The sequence below is a fragment of the Canis lupus genome, chromosome 21 (assembly GCF_048164855.1).
Source record: "Canis lupus baileyi chromosome 21, mCanLup2.hap1, whole genome shotgun sequence".
Taxonomy (NCBI): Eukaryota; Metazoa; Chordata; class Mammalia; order Carnivora; family Canidae; genus Canis; species Canis lupus.
This window is the reverse complement of record NC_132858.1, coordinates 16,187,701-16,212,651: the sequence shown is the minus strand read 5'-3', so window position 1 is coordinate 16,212,651 and position 24,951 is coordinate 16,187,701. Positions and strand designations below refer to the sequence as shown.

At 36.5% G+C, this 24,951-nt stretch overlaps 3 protein-coding genes across 3 annotated transcripts; all 3 read right to left on the bottom strand.

Moving 5' to 3' along the window:
* Positions 1-488: 488 nt before the first annotated feature.
* Positions 489-1,424, bottom strand: LOC140613393 (olfactory receptor 5I1-like). Its single transcript, XM_072791922.1, has one exon. The coding sequence runs from the start codon at positions 1,419-1,421 to the stop codon at positions 489-491; it is 933 nt and encodes a 310-aa protein (XP_072648023.1). The 5' UTR covers positions 1,422-1,424.
* Positions 1,425-13,882: 12,458 nt separating this feature from the next.
* LOC140613619 (olfactory receptor 5L1-like) lies at positions 13,883-14,842 on the bottom strand. The gene has a single exon (XM_072792051.1). The coding sequence runs from the start codon at positions 14,840-14,842 to the stop codon at positions 13,883-13,885; it is 960 nt and encodes a 319-aa protein (XP_072648152.1).
* A 6,433-nt stretch (positions 14,843-21,275) lies between these two features.
* Positions 21,276-22,211, bottom strand: LOC140613392 (olfactory receptor 5L1-like). Its single transcript, XM_072791921.1, has one exon. The coding sequence runs from the start codon at positions 22,209-22,211 to the stop codon at positions 21,276-21,278; it is 936 nt and encodes a 311-aa protein (XP_072648022.1).
* Between the last annotated feature and the right edge of the window lie 2,740 nt (positions 22,212-24,951).

Sequence of the window (24,951 nt, the reverse complement as noted above, 5' to 3'; positions counted from 1 at the left end):
AATCATATAGAAGTTAAAATTTGAGGAAAATTTTTTTAGAGAGAATATAATTAGCTTAGCTGCAATGCACACATATTTACATGGAAATAAAAATTAATTGAAAAAGTCTTAGTTAATTGCATTTATTTTCTTCTGCAAAAGAAAGTTGTGATATTTTAATGGCTTATTCAATACTGAGAATAATTATGATAAAGTTTAGGATGGGAGAGAAAAGGAATAAGACTATGGACTATAGGACATTATGCAAAAGGTAAATCTACTCTGGAATATGTATTAAAAATGTCAAATTTAAAATAATAGAGAGAGAGATGTAATACAACGATATGATGGGATCTGGCTCTGATGTTAGGCCTGGGCAGTATTCTGTAGTTGAGACCTCATTACCTACAAATTTGGGAAACATTCATATTAAACTGACTTTCCCAACAGAACCAAAGTTCAAAGAACAGACATTATTGAAAAATTGTCAGGCTCAGTTTCATTCTTCCTTAAGAAAGCAATTTTCTGCCTATTACTTTCCTAAAGGCATTTTTGACGTCTTTGTTCCTTAGACTGTAAATTAAGGGGTTCAACATAGGTATGATCAATGTATAGAACACAGAGGTCACTTTGTCAATATCCAGCGAATGACCAGTGCTGGGGCGCAAATAAATAAAAATGAGGGTACCATGGTAGATCGTGACTACGGTCAGATGGGAGGCACAAGTGGAAAACCCTTTCTTTCTTCCTTCAGCAGACCCTGTTTTAAGAATAGCTGCTATGATGCAGACATAAGACAGAAGGACTGCTAGAAGACAGATAGCTTCCACCAAACCAGCAAAGACTACCAGAATGATGTCATGCATGTAAGTATCAGTGCAGGACAGAGAGAAGAGTGGGGAGATATCACAGAAGAAATGATTAATTTCTTTGGAGCAGAAAGACAGATGGAAGGTATTAGTAGTGTGAATAATTGAACTCATGGTACCTCCCAAAAATGCTCCAATGGCAAACTGGGAGCAAACCCTCTTGGACATAATAACCATATAAAGCAGAGGGTTGCAGATTGCTATGTACCGGTCATAAGCCATAGCAGCCAAGAGGAAAGATTCTGTGTCAACCAAAGAGCAGAAAAAATATAACTGTGCAGCACAGCCCTTGTAAGAAATGGTCTTTTCTTTGGAAATCAAGTCCACAAGTAATTTGGGGGCAATAACAGAAGAGTAACATACATCTACAAAGGACAATATACAGAGGAAAAAGTACATCGGGGTGTGCAAATGGGAACTAGTTGTGATTAATAAGATCATCCCAAGGTTCCCCATGAGGGTAACAGAGTAGATAAAAAGAAACATAACAAAAAGCACCCTCCAAAGTTCTGGATGGTCACTAAATCCCAAGAGAAAGAACTCAGACTTCACAGTGTGGTTCTCCAACTCCATTCTCCGCAGTGTCCCTGGACTTCTGAAGTGGTGGCACGATAGTGATGGCAATATTAACAACAACCTCAGCATTCACTAAAAAATAAGAAATAAAACAGTCAAAATAAATAGAAGAGGAATTCTAACTCCACGTGGGCATCCTCATAACATCTAGGCACATCTATAGCTCATGTAGTATCATGCATTATAAATTTTCATGACTCAAGCCGATGGCAGATGCTCAACCAACTGAGTCACACAGGCCCTTCAGATTTTTGCATTTTTAGTAAACTGAGAATGCATCACTTCTATTACTTAAAGAAATTGTTTTCCAAATTTAGGAGCACCGTCATCAAATCAGTTGTTGAACTCCACTTTCTTCAACTCCCTCATCTTCCACCAATATCAAGGAATTGTGGTCAATCACATGGTTATATAGCAAACTGGAAAAATATCCCCTGTCCCCATTTGTGCTGTTTTTATTTTCACAACAGACAGCATTGCTGTTCCAGGTAAAACCCTGTATAAATAGAGGAGCAGAAGTTCTAACCTTACAATGTGGTTTCACCTCTGAGGAACTAAGGAACACCTTAGAGTTATTTGAAATCCACTGATAAAATAGAAAGAAGAAAGGTTATGCATTATTTATAAAAGTCACTGAATCCCAGCTCTTGTCACTCAGAAGTTGTGAGACCTCAGTCAGGTCAATGAACCATCGAATTTCCGTCCATCATCTAAAATATGAGAGTGATATAGTGTTAAAGGAATGTCTTTCTGCAGATTAAGTCTCCTCACCATCTTGTTCCTTCATGGTTCTAAAGCTGGCAGCATAGCAATTCTGAGTCAATCCAGGCATCTGTTTTATTTTTTTGGAATTCAAGCTATGGAATACAACTAGAGACATCCTCATGCCTACAAAAATGTTAAATTCAATCCAGGCAATGTGATAATGCTATCCAGGAATGTTCCCATGCCCTCCACAGTGAAAAATTGTAAAATATATGGAAATTCCTCATGCACCTACCTCTATACCTTTCTGCCTTTCATTGCCCTTGCTCTGGTTTAGAAATCTATTAGACAACCAACAGCAACACACATGATACTTGTCTACAGACATACACATTTTATTCAGTGTACAGACAATCAATTGCCCTCCCTCCTGTGGAAAAAGTCAATTTTGTATCTATTTGTATATTTGTTTGTGAATTCTTTATCTATAATCCTTTGCATTATCTTTTATACCAGTTGGAACTGTTAAATGAATGAATCAATGAATGAATGAAGTAAAATCATTGACACAGTTCCAATTTATATTTGTATAAAAGTCACAATTCTTAGACATATATATGTGTATGGATGATTGAATAAAATTGTTCTTTAGGGATCCCTGGGTGGCGCAGCGGTTTGGCCCCTGCCTTTGGCCTGGGGAGCGATCCTGGAGACCCGGGATCGAATCCCACGTCGGGCTCCCGGTGCATGGAGCCTGCTTCTCCCTCTGCCTGTGTCTCTGCCTCTCTGTCTCTCTCTGTGTGACTATCATGAATAAATAAATAAAATCTTTAAAAAAAAAGTTCTTTACTATTTCATATCTCACACAACCTTTTTCCTCCTTTAATCACTATTGTAAACCTGCATCACTCTCTTTAGGTTTCACTCTATGACCTTCTCACTGTCAGAAAATGATTTCTACCTTGTAGAGAAAAATACCCGATAGCGAAGAAGTATGTGCTCATCTTTCTCATCAAGTCATCATATAAGCCTTTGGGTTCATCAGTGACTTCCTCCGGCCCTTCCTTTCTTTTCTCGGAATATCGTGCTCTGCCACTCTGAAGTTAATCCCTTTAACTGTGCATCCAATTCTGACTATCTGCATCAATTAAGATACTTATCCTATTATTACAAATCTTTCCTTTATAAACTTGCAGCATATCACATTGAAGTCAATTTCACCTTTAAATATAATATTCTGTATCTACTTCCATTTATTTTCTTTCCTTTTTTCAATATTTTCTTACAGACATCTACACTGGTTTCCAGTTTCTCACTTCAGCCTACCGATAGGATTTTTATCCCAACAATTTAAAGTCCTTTTTGTTTCAATCCCAAACTACATCCTAGCTGTCAAATCCAGAGATTTTCAGTAGGTAATAAACTCTATTTCTCTATTCCATTAATAGTTTTGATCTCTCCTTTCTTCTTAACATCGCCTCATCTTTCAGTTTCTAGATTTCTCTCTTGATTTCAGTCCTTCTCAACCTCCTTCATACATGGTGGCACTTTCCTAGGGCTTCATTTTCAACCTACTTCTCTCCTCACTATTATATACTCTCCCTATATAATTCTGTGCCTTTTCTTACAATGCCAAATATATAGTGATAATTTTCACGTACCCATTCCAAAACATGGGTCCAACTCAAAGAGAGCTATCAAGCAGGCACATGTGCATTTCAGCATGCTTAAAACAAAAATGTAATTACCATCACTTCCTACAATTTATGCCTATTCTATCCCTATCTTGGTATATATTTCTCCCACCTCCACTGATAGTCCAAATAAGAAACATTGTCTAGCTAAAAACTGAACAAGAACAATTGATTCAATCTGCAAAACATGGCAAATATCCAATGTTTCCTTCTTATCATCACTGACATTCCATTATTCCATCATCCCTCGTTTTCCTCAATTGAACCTCTTAATTGTCCCAATTCCCTCTAATTAATTCCCTTCCTGCTTCCAAACATGATCCAAAATGTATCCATAAACCACTGTGAGAGCTTTTACCTGTATATATTTTTTTATTTTATTTTTTTTTAATTTTTATTTATTTATGATAGTCACAGAGAGAGAGAGAGGCAGAGACATAGGCAGAGGGAGAAGCAGGCTCCATGCACCGGGAGCCCGACGTGGGATTCGATCCCGGGTCTCCAGGATCGCGCCCTGGGGCGAAGGCAGGCGCCAAACCGCTGCGCCACCCAGGGATCCCGCTTTTACCTGTATAAAATAGATTTTGTATTATTTTGCTGTTCTTAAACCCTTAAATTCTTTCCTGTCCCCTACAAGCTTAGCTTTTAAAAATACTTAGTTTTCACATATATTCCCATTTTTATCTCCTATATTCCATCTCACTCCAAACACTTTGCTTTAAAAAAAAAAAGTGTTAACTGGAGAAAGAAGCATCTTGGAGCTCTTTGGAGTTCTTCTTTCCTGAAATACATATGGCATCCTCCTTAAAAAATATGGACTGTCATTGAGTGACAGCCCATCTGCTCCTATTGACGAATATGAAAGGCAAGATTGTCAGTTGACCTAAAAGTGGAACAATGCCACTATTATGAAAAGAAAAATATATAGCCAGTGTCTAGAAAGGCAAGGTGGATGAAAATGCTTCTTTGCCATGCTATTCACTCTTTTGGGAAACATGAAAAATGACTATTAAAAAGTAGACATGAAAGAAAGGGGCTTACCTTTAGGGACAATGCTTAAATAAGCTTGGTGTCTGAGCCATGGAGAACAGTCACTGCTGAAGCTATTTTCTACCAAATGCCTTATTTCTAACCATAGAAGTAAAGGTACTGAAGAAACCCATTTATATAGAGATTATTTACTTGTAATAATCTTCATGGATGTTATATGCTTTAAGACTGAAAAAGACTTTCAAAATTAAAAAAAAATATGAATGTCATTGGGACAATAGCAGGGGAAAGGAATATAAGATAAAAAAATTAAGAAGAGTCTGAAGAGGAGCCAAATCTGTTCTATGCACTTGGCAGGTGAGAACAAAAATGAATGTATGCTTTTTTTTTGTTTCCTCAAAGCCACTCCCCTAACCCTACCCCAGTCCTATTACCTATGTATTGATACTTGTTTGTATCAACACATTACCACATGATAGAATAAGTAATATGGTATACAAGTTGAGTTAGCCTTAATTTATATCTCAGTCTGCTCAACTTAAAAAAAGATAATAGGCAATGAACACTTTGTTTATAGTTAGATTTCTTTTTTTTAAATTTTTTCTTGATTATATTCTTTGATTATATATGTTTAAAATTGCCTCTCCTTTTTGGTGTATAAGTCTATGAACTTTATTTTTATTTTTTTTCCCTTTTTTTTTTTTTTTTATTGGTGGTGGAGGTTCCTCAAAGAGTTAAAAATAGACCTGCCCTACGACCCAGCAATTGCACTGTTGGGAATTTACCCCAAAGATACAGATGCAATGAAACGCCGGGACACCTGCATCCCGATGTTTCTAGCAGCAATGTCCACAATAGCCAAACTGTGGAAGGAGCCTCGGTGTCCATCGAAAGATGAGTGGATAAAGAAGATGTGGTTTATGTATATAGTTAGATTTCTAATTAGAGTCCAGTGATGCTGAAGATTGTCTTAAGAAAACCATCCATTAAATGTACTTCGTTGTTGTTGATAGTGCTGTTTTTGTTGGAAATATCTTTAGGATTAAGACCTGTGTTATTCTAGGCATGTGTATTCTCAAAACATCAGTTTCCTGGGTGTAAAACAAAAGACTATGAGATGAACTCTTTAAAAACCTGTCCAACTCTGATATCCCAGGATTATGTGAAGAGTACGTACCAGATCTCTCTTTCATGTTCCTGCTTGCTACGCTGTTGTCAGTGTCAGTTCATTTTTCATTGGAAAAATTAGATTTGATGGCTAGAGAGTTAAAAAATTGACCCATTGCAACATTTTCCATAATCCATTTAGGCAGGCCTTTTGTGTTCATAGAAGAAATCTGTGCCTCCTTTAGGAAGGTACTGGTTTCTTAGGCTAACACAAGACCTTTTATATTTTGCATCCAGTCTTTTGAGGTTAGCTTTCAGATCTCACTTAGGATCCCAGGAACATACACTCTCATATGCAAATCCCAGTGGGAAAGATATGTGACAAACAGTTCTACTGAGGAATTGGTTAATCAACACAAAATGAAATGATGAAATTTGTTTTTCTACATGTTGAGGATGTATCAAAGAAAAATATGTTTCTGGTTTTGAAATGGCAGATTATTATGTATAAAATTTTATTATGTTATTTGCTGTCTAATTTGATTTAACTAGGGATGCCTGGGTGGCTCAGTGATTGAGTGTCTGCCTTCGACTCAGGGCATGATCCCACAGTTCCAGGATCGAGTCCCCCATCAGGCTCCCTGAATGGAGGCTGCTTCTCCTCCCTCTGCCTATGTCTCTGCTTCTCTCTGTTTCTCTCATGAATAAATAAATAAAAATCTTAAAAAAAAGAAAAGAAAAATAATTTGATTTAACCAACTCAGAGAAATTTATCAAACAATTATCAGAGTATTATCCGAGGTGATAGGATAGGAGAATAAATTAGAAAGAAGCAAAAATATATCTATCTGGCTGTTGAACATAGGAGACCTTGAAATTCAAGTATCAGTGGAAAACCAATTATGAATGAAGTTAATGACTTTGATATGTGTTATTTACTAGTATAATTCTAGCCATCCAAGGCCAGAATAGATCAGAGAATTTTTTTTTTAATAAATACATCTATTTGGAGCATGTGGCTGGCTCAGTTGATGAGCATGCAACTCTTGATCTCAAGGTCATGAGTTCGATCCACACTGTGGCAGTGGAGATTCCTTAAATAAATAAACTTTAAAAATTACATCTACTCTATGAAAGTGTATGCCAGGTAGCAAAACAGAAAAGCGGATAACTTACACTGCACATTTAAGAATTTTGCCAACTACAGATTAGTGAATGAGAGATGGTAAAAGAAGCAACATAAGCAATTGCACAAGGATTGGAAATTGTGTGGCATGATTGTAGACATGAAAATGAGATTTAGAGACAATGTGTTGCCTCATGAAGAGAAATAAGACTAGATGTGCGTTTGTGTTTTTGTGTAGGGAGGGGTTGTATAGATTATCTATCTATCTATCTATCTATCTATCTATCTATCTATATCATCTATCAGTCATCTATCTATCACCTATCTATCTTGGGAAAGAGAATAACGAACAGATTTGAGTTTTTATATGGCCAGGGGATTACTATCAATAAAAAGAAACTTCTTTACCAATAATTCCAGCAGAATCTCACAGTTAAGTCACTAGTTCATTAACTACTCAGAAACCAATCACTGTGTCTCTTGCTGACTGGCTGTGAACACTTTGTCAAATCCCTTTGGTTGCCTGCTGGGGAACATCATCAAAAGACATGACTACAGAATAACCCATGAACCTGACTCAGCATTCAGAGGGTCCTCACCTTCCCCCTTGTCTTTGAAATGTAGGTTCTCCCTGCCTTTGCCCCTCCCAGAGGCTGCTCTAAGAACTTAGGCTTGGGATAGTGATATGGCATTAAGAATACCTGCATGAATGTCCACAATAGCCAAACTGTGGAAGGAGCCTCGGTGTCTATAGAAAGATGAATGAATAAAGATGTGATCTGTATATACAATGGAATATTACTCAGCCATTAGAAACAACAAATACCCACCATTTGCTTCAACATGGATGGAACTGGAATGTATTATGCTGAGTGAAATAAGTCAATCGGAGAAGGACAAACATTATATGGTCTCATTCATTTGGGAAATATAAAAAATAGTGAAAGGGAATAAAGGAGAAAGGAGAAAAAAATGAGTCGAAATATCAGAGAGGGAGACAGAACATGAGAGACTCCTAACTCTGGGAAATGAACAAGGGGTGGTGGAAGGGGAGGTTAGCAGGGGGTGGGGGTGACTGGGTGACAGGCTCTGAGGGGGGCACTTGATGGGATGAGCACTGGGTGTTATGCTGTATGTTGGCAAATTGAACTCCGATAAAAAAATAAAATTTAAAAAAAAGAGATACCTGCATGGTGTTGACTGAACACAGTTAGGGTCTTTTTACAAACTTTTAGGATTTGATGAGTCAGTGTAGGGATCCATAGGGATCCATTTGTCTTGTTGTTGTCCAAGGCAAGCCTCATATATAAATTCCCTTTGTTTAATAAAACTGGTACCTATCAACCCAGAGTGGCCTGCCTCTTTCTTCCAGTCTCTCCCTGCCCTCCAAATAAAGGGGCCAGGATTTTGATGGAATCTTGTCTCGCATTAAGATCTTTCATCCATTTTGAGTTTATCTTTGTGTATGGTGTAAGACAATGGTCTAGTTTTATTCTTCTGCATGTGGCTGTCCAGTTTTCCCAGCACCATTTATTGAAGAGACCGTCTTTTTTCCAGTGGATAGTCTTTCCTCCTTTGTCGAATATTAGTTGACCATAAAGTTGAGGGTCCACTTCTGGATTCTCTATTCTTCAAAGTCCTAGAGAAGAACACAGGCAACGCCTTTTTTGAACTTGGCCACAGTAACTTCTTGCAAAATACATCCATGAAGGCAAGAGAAACAAAAGCAAAAATGAACTATTGGGTCTTCATCAAGATAAGAAGCTTTTGTACAGCAAAAGAAACAGTCAACAAAACTAAAAGACAACCTACAGAATGGGAAAAGATATTTGCAAATGATGTATCAGATAAAGGGCTAGTATCCAAGATTTATAAAGAACTTATTAAACGCAACACCCAAGAAACGAACAATCCAATCATGAAATGGGCAAAAGACATGAACAGAAATCTCATTTGCTTCGACGTGGATGGAACTGGAGGGTATTATGCTAAGTGAAATAAGTCAATCGGAGAAGGACAAACATTATATGGTCTCATTCATTTGGGGAATATAAATGATAGTGAAAGGGAATAGAGGGGAAGGGAGAAGAAATGGATGGGAAATATCAGAAAGGGAGACAGAACATGAGAGACTCCTCTCTGGGAAACGAACTAGGGATGGTGGAAGGGGAGGAGGGTGGGGGTGGGGGTGAATGGGTGGCGGGCACTGAGGGGGGCACTTGACAGGATGAGCACTGGGTGTTATTCTGTATATTGGCAAATTGAACACCAATAAAAAATAAACTTATTATTAAAAATAAAAAAATAAAAAGAAATCTCACAAAGGAAGACATAGACATGGCCAACAAGCACATGAGAAAATGCTCCGCATCACTTGCCTTCAGGGAAATACAAATCAAAACCACAATGAGATACCACCTCACACCGGTGAGAATGGTGAAAATTAACAAGGCAGGAAACAACAAATGTCGGAGAGGATGCGGAGAAAGGGGAACCCTCTTGCACTGTTAGTGGGAATGTGAACTGGTGCAGCCACTCTGGAAAACTGAGTGGAGGTTCCTCAAAGAGTTAAAAATAGATCTGCCCTACAACCCAGCAATTGCACTGCTGGGGATTTACACCAAAGATACAGATGCAGTGAAACACCGGGACACCTGCACCCCGATATTTCTAGCAGCAATGTCCACAATAGCCAAACTGTGGAAGGAGCCTTGGTGTCCATCGAAAGATGAATGGATAAAAAAGATGTGTTCTATGTATACAATGGAATATTGCTCAGCCATTAAAAACGACAAATACCCACCATTTGCTTCAACGTGGATGGAATTGGAGGGTATTATGCTGAGTGAAATAAGTCAATCGGAGAAGGACAAACATTATATGGTCTCATTCATTTGGGGAATATAAAAAATAGTGAAAGGGAATAAAGGGGAAAGGAGAAAAAATGAGTGGGAAATATCAGAAAGTGAGACAGAACATGAGAGACTCCTAACTCTGGGAAACTAACAAGGGGTGGTAGAAAGGGAGGTGGTTGGGGGTGGGGTGGGGGTGAATGGGTGACGGGCACTGAGGGGGGCACTTGATGGGATGAGCACTGGGTGTTATTCTATATGTTGGCAAATTGGGCACCAATAAAAAATAAAAAATAATAAAAAAACAAACAAATAAAGGGCCAGTTTTTAATTACACACGAGAAGCTCCCAAAAGGGTTGCAAATCAACAGTGCAAGTAGAGAGAACTACCAAGAATAGGAGCGGCTGAATCCCTACCAGAAAACTTACAGGCAATTAGTAAGAGAATAAGAATTACATATCAACTCCCATAGTTTACAAGTGAGGGTGTGATCAGATTGTATGAATGAAATCAAACCATTTATATAAATATAAAATAAAATTTAAGTGGTTGTTTTTCATATATGTTTGCAAAGCACTCAATGTAACTTGATTATCTCCAGATAACTGGGGATGTTACCTATGGAGTCACTTTGGGAGGGAGAAAGAAACTTGAAACATTTTGTGAAGCTGACTGTAAATCAGACTTCCCTTTTGTTAATAAAACAAATCAGTCTTTGGGTATGAAAATTATGTCTGTTTCTTAGGATATGGAGACAAGTAGTTACCCAGGCTCAAGTGAGCTACCCTATATCCCTGAGGCCCTAAAACCCAAGGTCTCTGAAGGGGATATTGCAGATTCTGAAGAGAGATCAAGTTACTAAGTGGCTAAACTGTCAGCTCCTGGATGCTGAAAAGGCTTTTCAAACACTGGGAAACTCAATATTGAGCTTTCCTCTGAGGAGACTAGAATTCTTGTATATGGATGCCTGCTAGTGTCCAATGACTCCAACTCAGGTGATTCTGCTCTCTAGGGGATATTTGGCAATGTTGGGAGACACTCTGCCTATCACAAATGTGGGGATGGGTGGTAAAGGCAACTAATGGGTAGAGGCCAGAGATGCTGCTAGCCATCTCATAATTCACACATAGAACAGGATTATCTAGAGCAAAAGGCCAAGAGTGCCAAGGTGGAGAAACTATTCTAGTTGGAAGACCAAAGGTAAAAGATGTTTCTCTCACCTTCACTTTAAAATCCAAGCTCTCATGAGTGATGTGGGAGTGGGAAATCTCACTCCATTTACAATATTTGAAAAGCAATACAGAGCCATGTTTTCATCATATGCACTACATAACTCCATTCTATTAGTTATTATTTATTAATTTATTAAAAGAAATAACGAGTAGATGTCTTTGCAGGTATACTGGAATACTTCTAAATAACTTGCCCTCAAAAAAAATTTTTTTAGGAAATCACTGACCTCTACCTCTGAGGCCAATAATATATTATGCTAATTAATTGAATTTAAATAACAGTTTAAAAAAGAAGCATTAGAAACAGTGCATTTTGTGAGCCAGGTTTTTGCAGTTATTTTTGTCACTACATTTAGGTTCAGAGATAACTATGAGGCTTGCAGCTTATCATGTTTATATTTGAAAGAATCAAAGTTAAGCAAGTTTAACTATTTTACTCAAATCACTCTTGAGGATCTGAATCTGAACCCACCTGTTTAATCCCAAGTCTAGGGCCCATCTTACTTCACTAAACCAACAAGGACATATGTTACTTAAAATAAGTGATCTCAATAAAAATATAAACAATAATTAATATAGATTGAAATCCTGAGAAAGTGAGAAAACAAATGAAATATTAACATTGCAGGGATGCAGGAATAACGAATCATACTTCAGCCTTTAAAAGGCGGGTATGTTGGGATGGCTGGGTGGCTCAGCAGTTGAGCATCTGTCTTTGGCCCAGGGCATGATCACAGGATCCCAGATCAAGTCCCATATCGGACTCTTTCAGGAAGCCTGCTTCTCCCTCTGCCTGTGTTTCTGCCTCTCTCTCTGTCTCTCATGAATAAATAAATAAAATCTTTAAAAAAAAATAAATAAAAGGTAGGTATGTTAAGTTTGAAAATGGACTTTTATATATATCAAATTCTAATCTCTGGAAACTGTAAATGCCACCTTATTTGGGGGAAGGTTGTTTGCAGATATGATTAGGGAAAAGATCTTAAGATCAGGAGATCTTAAAGATTACCTGGTGGGGTGTAAATTCCTTCACAGGTGACCTTACAAGAAAAAGGGAGACTATTTCACACACACACACACACACACACACACACACACACACACACGAGAAAATGTAGGAAAGATGGAGAGCAGAGAAGTCTGAGGATGCAAACCTTGAAGACTGAAGTAATACAACTACAAGCCAAAGAATGCCTGTGGCCCCCCAGAAACTGGAAGAGCTAAGAAAAGCATTTTCCCCTCAGCTGGCACATTGATTTTGGCCCAGTGACAGTGATTTCAAATTTTTCCCTCAAGAACTGTAAGAGAATAAAAATCTATTGTTTTAAGCCATCAAATTTATAGTAATTTTTTTCAGAAGCCATATGAAACTAATGCAATCAATAGGTTTAAAATGTAATAGACTTGAAAATATAGTAAATGCCTAAAATAATATCAGGCAAAACAAAAAAAAATATTAACAAAAACATAAACTTAATAAAGGTAAGGCATCAAATACATGATATACTTATTTGATCAAGATTTAAGATAGAATAAATAACAAAAGGTAAAACTAAAAGTAACAAAAAAAAACTAAAAGTAACAATAGTAATAACAGCAAATACTTTATTAGTCACTTATACCATATATAGTGTTAAGAATTTATGATACATCATTTAATTTTCATGGAAATCTTATGAAAAAATATGAGAAAGTTTTTTTAACTATTTTATTAAAGTATAGCTGACATACAATGTTATATTAGTTTCAGGGGTACAACATCGTGATTTGACAATCATGTACATTACACAATGCTTCCGTGATAAATGTGCTTATCATTCATCAACACACAAGATTATTATATTATTGACTGTATTCCCTTTACTGTACTATCCATCCCAGTGAATTATTTATTTTATAACTAGCAGTTCGTGCTTCTTAATCTCCCTAAAAGAAGTTGTAAGAGTTCTAAAGTTCAAATTGAACTCCAATTAAAAAAAATTAAATAAATAAACTCTTTAAAAATTTTAAAAAAGAGTTCTAAAGTTATAATATAGTGTTGGAAAAAGTAATTAAAAACAAAAATTAATACACAGAAATTTTACTCTAAATTTTCATTTAAAAACATTAATATCAGGCAGATGTACACTCATTGCATATTAAAAGAAATTAAGTCAATTTAGTAAAAAAAAGGCTGAATGCTTTAATGATGATGAAAATACATGTCTATCTATGTGCACTTTGTTAGAAATATATTGAAGTCATCTCAAACCAAGATATTGAGTCTAACAATACCAACCCAAACCCATTGAAAACAATTAGAGATTGGGGCACCTGGGTGGCTCAGTGGTTGAGTGTCTGCTTTTGGCTCAGGTCCTGATCCCAGGGTCCTGAGATTCAATCCCAAATCGGGCTCCCTGCAGGGAGCTTGCTTCTCCCTCTGACTGTGTCTCTCTGCCTCTCTCTCTCTCTGTGTCTCTCACAAATAAATAAATAAATCTTAAAAATCAATTAAAGATTGGATAAGGGCAACAAAGCCACTAAATGTATATGAATTATTCATAAAAGAGATAATATATGGCTTAATAAGATAATCAAGTGGAAATTCAAAAAGCAGGCATAAGTCCTCCAGCTCATGGAATTATTCCCTACTTTGTTTTTCTTTCATATTTTTCTTTCTTTCTTTATTTTTCTTTCGTTATTTTATTTTTATTTCACATCCACCCCAAATCAGCCACTCATTAAAAGTTTTTGGTGAAACTCTGAGTCTTGTCAAGAAAATAGTTTTTCAAAGGGTACTCTAGATCGCAATACTTTCTTGAGAGCTTCTTTCACATCCTTGTTCCTCAGACTATAGATGAGAGGGTTCAGCATGGGAATCACTATGGTGTAGAACACCGTGGCCACCTTGTCAGTATCCATACTGTTGCCAGAACTGGGCCGACAATAATTGAAAAGGATTGTTCCATGGAAGACAAGGATGGCTGTGAAGTGAGAAGCACAGGTGGAAAAGGCTTTGCGCCTTCCCTCTGCAGAGCGCATCCTCAGGATAGTGATGAGAATCAGCAAATAGGAGGTGAGGATGATCATGATGGTGATGATCTCGTTGAAGGTGGCCACGATGGACACCATGAGTTCATTCATAGTGACATCAGAGCAAGCAAGAGATAAGAGAGGGGGTAGATCACAAAAGAAGTGGTTAATCACATCTGATCTATAGGATGGGATCTGAAGGGCTAAACACAAGTGGATCAGAGAACAGGCCGTCCCACAGAGGTAGCAGCAGGACACCAGCTCCATACAGAGATTCTGGGACATGGTGACCATGTACAGCAGTGGGTTGCAGATGGCCACGAAGCGGTCATAGGCCATCACAGCCAACAGGAAGACCTCAGTTACCACACATGTACAAAATAAATAGAACTGCACCATGCAACCGAGGAAGGAGATGGCTTTGTCCCTGTTTAAGATATTGGGCAGCATCTTTGGCACGATGATCGTGGAGTAGCAAAAATCCACAAAGGACAAGTGGCTGAGGAAAAAGTACATGGGAGTGTGAAGCTGAGAGCTGACCTGAATCACTGCGATCATGCCCAGATTTCCCAAAACCGTGACTCCATAGATGAGAAGAAACAGCAGGAAGAGGAAGACTCTCAGCTCTGGGGCATCTGCTAATCCAAGCAGAATGAACTCTGTCACACTGGTGCAGTTCTCTTCCCCCGTTTCTGCCATATGTCAGCCTTACAGAACGAAATGTTAAGCTTTTGTGTCTTCTAAAATGGGAGGACAAAAATGGGCTAATATTAACTTCAGAAAATATAACATTGATATCAAATACTGTATTTATAAGATAGAACAGAAACACAGTTAGTTATCAAGTAATTCAAATTATTAAGTGTCTCAGTGGATCCCACAGATCAAAATTGACTTCAGTATCAGCATAAACATTAAAAAACTTAAATGATTCCAGTCTTTATCATAATACATTGAGATGATTAACTATGTTTGATTATTTGGTGGATTTTAAAATGTATTCAATGATACTTTTCAAAGCCATGGAGAAAAGAATCTCTGTTCTCTGAAAAACCTTAAAAGATCATCCAGCACAGTATCACCTACTAAGATGCTGTTAAACATATATTTTCGTTTTTCCACTGAGTCTCTCAGGAACATATATTGAAGCAAAGTTTTCTAATGTTCCATTTTTGGGGAGTGTGATCAAGTTTTTGAGGTCACAAAATCCTTTTAAATTTTGAATTATGAAGCAAGAAATTTAAAATATACCATGAAAATGAAAGTTTTACATACCAAATTAACAAAGTCATGTAATCAATTGTCTTTGTAATGATCTACAGTAATAAAGTCTCAATCTTGACAACACTAAAAGCTATATATTTTATGAGAGATTTCATTCTTAATAAGCTATTGTTAGGAATATTTAATTACATCAATAAAATTGTGAAAAAATTACATTGGAGTACTGTTTTTAATGTTGACAATGGAAAATTTTAATGATCAGATATAGAGCAATCGTTCAACTGCAGTATTTAGGACAAAATTATCATGCTGGTTGGTGATTAAAAAACAAACAGGATATCAAATAGTCTGCTTAGTGTACATATTTCGATGTAAATATAGATGTACATATAGAAATTGATAGATCTGTCTACCAATATTTTTTTTTATTTTGCTATAACTGAAATATTAATCCTTTAACCATAAGAGAGGTGCCTGAAAATTCTTGCAAGTTCTCTAATTAGTTGGCTAGGAAAAGTGCTTAATTAATGTACTGAATGCAGTGGGGTCTACCGCTGAAATCTTTCCTTAAAGAAAAGGCAAACAGGCATTGAGGGATTCTATTCTCTGCCCTCCTTTCTAGTCAGCAGGAATACATTCATGAGTTCTACACATATTTATACTGAAAAATGAGGGAAGAAGTTCAGGACTAGAAGAATAACTTGGTATTTTCTCCATATATTAAACTAACTTTAAAGAAGTGGGAATATATCACTTTCCTGAAGTCATGTTTTTTTCATTTTTTTACTTTTTTTGTCAGGAACATAAACAAACCCAAAACAAAAGCAAAACAAAATGAAATACCTGAGATATTTTTCTGAGTCCCAGTTAAACAGGAAAGTCAACGTGGTAAATTTTCTTCCTAAAGTTTTAGGCTGATAATAAGAACCTATTTCATGGCAACCCCAAAACAAATCCAAAAGAAGTCATCTCATTTTCTGAGCAGAGAGAGCTCACAGGTCCTGACTGTCCAAGACCATCTGGGAGGCACATAAATTCAAACCTCCACATTACTATGACAATGAAAGGAGCTCCTCCATCATCATAAATTCTTGATTTCATGACAGAAACTGGCCTGTTAGGAGGAAACAGAAAGAGAGAGAGAGAGAAGAGGGGTACCATTTGCTCATTCTGTATTCTTTCATACACACCCATGTTTGATGTGACAGGGAAAACTGTTCTAAATTCACCATTAACTGTTTCTAAATGTTAAAACACAAAAGCATTTTAAACAGTAACTGCACACAAATAGAAGTCCTGTTAGAACATTCTCTAATTAGAAGAGACATGAGCTCCATACATTTTTAAAATAACTGTTGACATTTCTATTTTCAAGTAACCGGAGCCTAGTTCTAGCTAACAGACCTGAGTGACAGACGTTTTCTCCCTGGTGCTGAAGACGCTAAGACGTGTACATCAGACAGAGACTTCTATGTAGAGAATGAGCTCCTTAGGCCCCCAAACAATTACTAATCTCTATGGAATAACAAAATATATAAAAATGAAGCTGAGACTACATGTGATACAACACAACTAATAATTACTCTCTATGGCATAGCATCAGGAGATTTATTGTTTAAATTATCCCAACTTGGGAAACAACTGCTCAAAAGCAAACATGCCTCTTTCCAGACAGATTTCATGGTGCCATGTGATTACATCTCAATGTCATATGTGTGTGGGACACAGCTTATAAGGCCATTATGAAAAAATGTGACTATTTCTTGGGAATTCTTTCTTTCTTATAACTTGATAGAATCCCCTGGATTCCTGTAGGACACAGTGACCAATGCCACATCAGAATTCCTTTAAATACTATAAAAGTAGTGATCTAACTTGTCAGAAAACTATATGATAGTTCACGCTTATTGAGCCCTTGTTTTGTATTGTAACCTAGACTAAATATTATGCAAGTATTAAATCCTTTTAGTTTCATAGTAACGAGCCAGGCGAGAGTTCTGGGTTTCATGCCAATCTTACGTAGGAGATGATGGAGACACAGACAGTTGCCACTTGGATAAATTCAAAATAAGTTGCGAGGAAAGGTCTGCCTCTCCCTCTCCCTTTACCCCTCTCCCTCACTCATGAGCACTCACTCTGTCTCAAATAAATAAATAAAATCTTTAAAATAAAAAAAAAAAGAATATCCATTGCTCATCACCATTCATGGAAAAGACTATCCATCCCCAGGAGACTGCCTGGACAGGTTGTCAGAATCAATCAACCATAAATATCTTTACTTTTGGACTCTCAGTTCTATTATGCTGAAGTATATGCTCACCATATGTTAGTACCAATTACATTTTCTAATTTTCAGGTTCTCAGTAGGAGTCTTTTGTTATATATTTCTCAGCATTGTAATCTTTCTGGAATTTTCAAGAAAACTTTTTCTTAGTTTTAGTTTGGGATTTTATTTTGGTACTATGAAGAAATAAGATAATTTTGGCATATTGATGCTTTTTTTTTATCATGAAGAATTCATTTATTCATCCTAATACTTCTAGTAGGGTGAGTGCATGCATGTCTGTGTGTGTGTGTGTGTGTGTGTGTGTGTGTGTGAGAGAGAGAATTGCCTAGGATTTTCTTTTTAAAGAATCATGGATAATGTGAATAAAACAATTTAATCATATCTTTATGACCAATAGGTGGACTGATTGATTTATTAATCTGTGTATCTATCTTTCTATGTATATTTACCAATCTATTAATCTCTCAATCTGTCTGTGAGCACTGAGAGTAGGCATCCTGCATAGATTAGTGTAATTTCCTCCATTTCTACCTTACTGGTAAGTTTTGACTTGAATGGGTGTTGATTGATGTCAGATAATTTTTCTGTACCTCTAAGGTGACCATGTGATTTTTGTTGCCTGTTTTTCTATGTAAGTGACATATTGCATTGTCTGTCCTATGTTCAACCAATCTTCATTTCTGGGATAAATTTGACTTAATCATTGTTCATAATTCTTTTATATGTTTTATTCCATTTATTTTATTTTGCTATTGGATAGAATATTTTGTTGAGAATTCTTGTATTTATATCCATGAGGAATATTGATTTGTGTTTTCTTTCCTACATTGTCTTTGTTTGGCTTTGGTGTCAGGGGAATACTGGCATACTCACAGGAACTGGAAAGAGCATCATGTATTCTATCTTCTAAATGAAGTAATTAATAATTGGTGATATTGCTTATATACTTACTTAGAAAAAGCAACTGCTGAAGTGATCTGTGTCTGGATATTGGTAGGGGGAGTGAGGGAATATCTTCATTACAAATTGAATTTATCATTACATATCCATTCAGATTTTCTGTTCCTTCGATTGTCAGGTTAGGTAAATTGATCATTTTCGAGTTTGTATCATCTAAGTTGACTAAATTGTTGGTACAAAATTGTTTATACTATTCATACACTCATTTTAATTTATTCAAGTTTGCTATCCTTAATGATTGTGCAAATTTTGTTTCTTGTTTCTTGTTTTCTTAGCAATTCTAGCTAAAATGTTGTCAATTATATTAGTCTTTTCACAGTACAAACTCATCCATCTCTTTTTTCATCTTCCTACTTAATTGGCTTGTGTTCTAGTCTGTAAAAAGCTTCCTTTGTTCTTCTACTTTTTTTTTTTTTAGTTTCTTAATGTGGAATTGAAGCATCTAGTTTTAAGAGTTTTCCTCTTTTCTTATGTAGTTATTTAAAGACCTAAATTTATTTGCAAACATTAGGAAGCGTCTATTAAAATTTCATAGTTGATTTTCATTTTCATCATTGACACCAATCAGGAGCAATGTAACATTTCTGATACTTTTCTACAAGTGTTCCAAGTTGAGTTCAAATCAAGTAAGTGACAATGTTTAAAGGAAGACAGTGTCATATATGTGATTATGTAAAATAATGTGGGATATAATATATATCAAAATTTCTGAAATGAAGTTCATTTTAATTTCTTAGTATAAATTTAAAATCACATCACCTTCCCAAATTGTTTCATTAAGCAATAAAGCATTATTGTGCAGTTTGTATTTTATCCTCAACAAAAACAGCTAGTATTTTTTCTCTTAATAATTTTCTGAACTAATTTGGTATTTATCCATAAATGGAGTACAGAACAAAAGATATATAAGTATATCAAGCAAAACTAAAGATAAAAAAAGATAAACATAAAAAAAGAAAAAAGATAAACATGATATCATAAAATTCGTGAAAATTAGGAACCCATATCTATTTGGCCGTCTTATAATAAATAGTACTAGTACTGGAAAAAATTAATCCTTCCTAACTCTCACAATAATTTAGGTTTGATTACTTGTTTAGATTATAATTAAAAAATGACTGTTAATTTATAAACACATTTAAGAGACATCTGGTTGGCCTAGTCAGTTAAGCTATATACTCTTGATATAGGCTCAGGTCATGATCTCAGAGTTCTAGGATTGAATCCCAAATCTGGCTCTGTTCTTACTACTGAGTCAACTTGAGATTCTCTCTTTCCCTCTCCCTTCTTAATAACCATCACCCATTTAATCCATCCCCCCCTCCAGCAACCCCCAATTTATTCTCTATAGTTAAGGGTCTGTTTTCTGGTTTGAATCTCCTTTTTTCCCCCTATGTTCACCTGTTTTGTTTGTTAAAGCCACATATGAGTAAAATCATATGGTATTTTTCTTTCTCCGATGACTTATTTTGTTTAGCATAATCCTCTCTAGTCTCATTTGCACCATGGTAAATGGCAAGATTTCATCTTTTCTGATGGTTGAGTAATAGTCCATTATATGTGTATACCATATTTTCTTTGTCCATTATTCAGGTGAAGGACATTTGGGCTCCTTCCATAATTTGGCTTGAAAATGAAATATTCGTGTGTTCTACAAAAAGGTTGAAATTCCTCTTAGCAGTGACAGCATTTTTCCACAAAGGAGAGTTAGATGAAGATTCAAAATAAATAAACAAGCAAAAAAATAAAGTGTGACAAGGGACCTAAGTCAGAGATGTAGTTACCATGGAAATGGTTACTCACTGTGTCAAGTATATCTCTGTGTAGAGATTTTATATATATAAATATATCTATTTATTTATATTTATATTATATATATTTTTATTTATATGCATTATCTGTAATATATCCACACTCCTATATATGTGTGTATATATATGAAACAGACAGTAAATATGAAATATAAGACAGGGAGGAGGAGGGAAAGAGGAACAGTGAGGAAATAATTGTGTCCCAGAAATCATTCCAGTCTCTTTGCATATGACATGTAATTTAATTTTCTTAACATTCATGGGAACTCATCATTAGTACCATCTCCATATTTTCAAATGAGATCATATCTGAAGTTCCAAAATCACTGGACATTGCAACGGCAGCAAATATAATAACAAAAAGAAGAAATAGGCAATAAATCTTAAAAAAAGATACAAGCATATTATAGACCCATATGCATGTGGAAATCTCATTCTGTACATAAACTATTGGAGAAAGATGTGCACTTCATTGTAAACTAAGAAAAATTCAACTTTGGAAAAGACCAAAGTTCCATAATAGGTACTGAAAGAAAGTGTTATCCTCAAGTGTTCTTCATTAATTTCATGAAGGTTTTAGAGCAAACTAAAGGTGTCTGAAGAATGCATTACTCATATCCATTTAAGACACTAGATTGAAGGAAAGCAAAGAAGTAGGCTTCAAGTTTGAAATGTGGTCAGTCCTAACCTGGAAGCAAATTGAAGAGGCACAAAGGCAAGTGAATCAAAAAGGATCACTCAGAACCACCTACATCCTGGCTCTTCCCTCCACTCCAACATTACAACCCACCCATTCATGTGTCCACCAGCCTCCACTTTGGGACTCTGAGTCCTGCTAAGAAAAGATTTTCTAGGAAAACATTTTGGAGCTCACCACTTTTCTGAGAGCTTCTTTCACATCCTTATTCCTCAGACTATAGATGAGGGGGTTCAGCATGGGAATCACTATGGTGTAGAACACTGTGGCCACCTTGTCAGCATCCATACTGTTGCCCGAACCCGGCCGACAATAAATGAAAAGGATTGTTCCATGGAAGACAAGGATGGCTGTGAGGTGGGAGGCACAGGTGGAAAAGGCTTTGCGCCTTCCCTCTGCAGAGCGCATCCTCAGGATGGTGATGAGAATCAGCAAATAGGAGGTAAGGATGATCAGGATGGTGGTGAGCTCGTTGAAGGTGGCCACGATGTACAGCAACAGTTCATTCATAGTGACATCAGAGCAAGCAAGAGATAAGAGAGGGGGTAGATCACAAAAGAAGTGGTTAATCACATTTGATCTATAGGATGGGATCTGAAGGGCTAAACACAAGTGGATCAGAGAACAGGCCGTCCCACAGAGGTAGCAACAGGACACCAGCTCCATACAGAGATTCCGGGACATGGTGACCATGTACAGCAGTGGGTTGCAGATGGCCACGAAGCGGTCATAGGCCATCACAGCCAACAGGAAGACCTCAGTGATTGCATAAGTACAAAATAAATAGAACTGCACCATGCAACCGAGGAAGGAGATGGCTTTGTCCCTGTTTAAGATATTGGGCAGCATCTTTGGCACGATGATCGTGGAGTAGCAAAAATCCACAAAGGACAAGTGGCTGAGGAAAAAGTACATGGGAGTGTGAAGCTGAGAGCTGACCTGAATCACTGCGATCATGCCCAGATTTCCCAAAACCGTGACTCCATAGATGAGAAGAAACAGCAGGAAGAGGAAGACTCTCAGCTCTGGGGCATCTGCTAATCCAAGCAGAATGAACTCTGTTACACTGGTGCAGTTCTCTTCCCCCATTTCTGCCGTATGTCAGCCTTACAGAACGAAATGTTAAGCTTTTGTGTCTTCTAAAATGGGAGGACAAAATGGGCTAATATTAACTTCAGAAAAATATAAAATTGATATCAAATACTGTATTTATAAGATAGAACAGAAACACAGTTGTTAATTCAAAATGTTAAATGTCTCAGTGGATCCCACAGATCAAAATTGACTTCAGCATCAGTAGAAAAATTTAATGAACCAACTTTTACCTATCACAGAACATTGAAATGATTAAGTTGTTTGATAGAAGATAAAATAGATTCAGTGATATATTTCAAAACCCCACAGAAATTAGCTCTGTTCTCTGCAGAAACTTAATAAGCTCTATCCAGCCCAGTGACACCTACTGTGATTCTCTAAAACATTTTTTTTTTTTTATTGGAGCGTATCAGGAACAGAAGTTTGAAACAAAGCTTTCTAATAGTCCATTTTGGAAAAGTGTGACCAAGTTTTTGAGGTTTGTGGCTCACAAAAAACCTTTAAATTTTGAATTATGAAACAAGAGAGATAAAATGTACTTTGAGTGGCACCTGGGTGGCTCAGCAGTTGAGCCTCTGCCTTTGGTTCAGGGAGTGATCTCCAGTATGGGGATCGAGTCCCACATGGGGCTCCCTGCGAGGATCCTGCTTTTCCCTGTCTATGTCTCTGCCTCTCTCTGCGTGTCTCTCATGAATAAATAAAATCTTTGGGGGAAAAAAAAGGAAGAAAGAAAGAAACCCATAGTAAGAGGTTATATATATATATATATATATAAAATACTATATCTATATATAGATATAGTATACTTACTGTAATAAGAGGTTATATTTATATATATATATAAATATATATAAATGAATTACACTTTGAAAGTGAGAGTTTTACCTATCAAATTAAGTGGTTTAATCAATTACCACAGTAATGATCTATGCTAACATAGACTCAAAGAGATAGAACTCTTGAGGGGTGCCTGTGTGACTCAGTCAGTTGTGTGTCTGCCTTTGACTTGGGTCATGATACTGGAGTCCAGGGATCAAGCCCTGCATTGGGCTCCCTGCTGGGCAGGGAGTCTGCTTCTCCGTTTCCTTCTGCCTACTGCTCCCCCTGCTTGTGCTCTTTCTATCTCTCATGCTCACTCTCTCTCAAATAAATAAATAAAATCTTAAGAAAAAAGATAAGATTCTTGGGATCCCTGGGTGGCTTGGCAGCTAAAGCTCCTGCCTTCAGCTCAGGGCGTGATCCTGGAGTCCTGGGATCGAGTCCCACATCAGGCTCCCTGCATTGGAGCCTGCTTCTCCCTCTGCCTATGTCTCTGCTTTTCTCTGTGTGTCTCTCATAAATAAATAAATAAAATCTTAAAAAAAAAAGAAAAAAGATAAGATTCTTAAATACATTTTTTTTCTGGAATGTAATATGGAAATATACATCCAAAGTCTTAACCCTGACAACAATAAAAGCTATATGGTATTTCTTATGAGTGATTTTATTCTTAATAAGCTGTTGTAAAAAATACTTAGGTTTATTGAAAAAATCATGAATAACTATGTTCAAAACTATATTGCAGTCCTGTTTATAATATTAACAATGAAAAAGTTAATTCTGAGAAATAGAGTAATTGTTAAACTGTGATCCACCATATCTAAGACATAAAATTATGATGCTACTTAAAATTACATTTTTGGGGCACCTTGGTGGCTCAGTCAGTTAAGCGTCTGCCTTCGGCTCAGATCTTAATCTCAGGTCCTGGAATTGAGCCCAGCATCTGGCTTCCTGCTCGGTGGGGAGCCTGCTTCTCCCTCTCCCTTTGCTGCTCCTTCTTATGCTTGTTTTCTTTCTCTCTCTCTCTCTCTCTCTGTCTCTCTCTGTCAAATAAATAAATAAAATCTCCAAGAAAATAATAAAAAAATAATAAGATTACATCTTGGAGGTGGTATTTGAAAAAAAAAAAAAAAAAAAAAGAAAGAACACCAAATAGTACACTTGCTGCATATACGTAGATGTAAATAAAGGTTCCACCCAGAGGTATGAATTCATATGATAGAGTTCTATCTATAATTTACCCACATTAAAAAAGAGGTAAGTGAAAACTCTCCCGGATTCTGTATTGGTTGGGAGAAAGAGTTACACTGTATATCCTATACAAGGGGAATTGAGACTCCGCAAGATCTTTCCTTAAAGAAAAGGCAAACTAACATTGAGGGATTTTATTCTCTGCCCTCCCTTCTAGTCAGCAGGAATATACTCATGACTTCTACACATATGTGTAATGAAAACTGAGGGAAGACGCTCAGGACTAGAAGAATAACTTGGTATTTTCTCCATATATTAAACTAACTTTAAAGAAGTGGGAATATATCACTTTCCTGAAGTCATGTTTTTTTCATCACCCAACCAACTACAGAAACAAAACAAAATAAAATATTTGAGTTATTTGATTGCTTCTCAGTCAACAAGAAAATCAACATGGTAAATTTTCTTCCTAAAGTTCTAGGCTGATAATGAGAACCTATTTCATGGCAACCCCAAAACAAATCCAAAAGAAGTCATCTCATTTTCTGAGCAGAGAGAGCTCACAGGTCCTGACTGTCCAAGACCATCTGGCAGGCACATAAATTCAAACCTCCATATTACTATGACAATGAAGGGAGCTCCTCCATCATCATAAATTCTTGATTTCATGACAGAAACTGGTCTGTTAGGAGGAAACAGAAAGAGAGAGAGAGAGAGAGAGAGA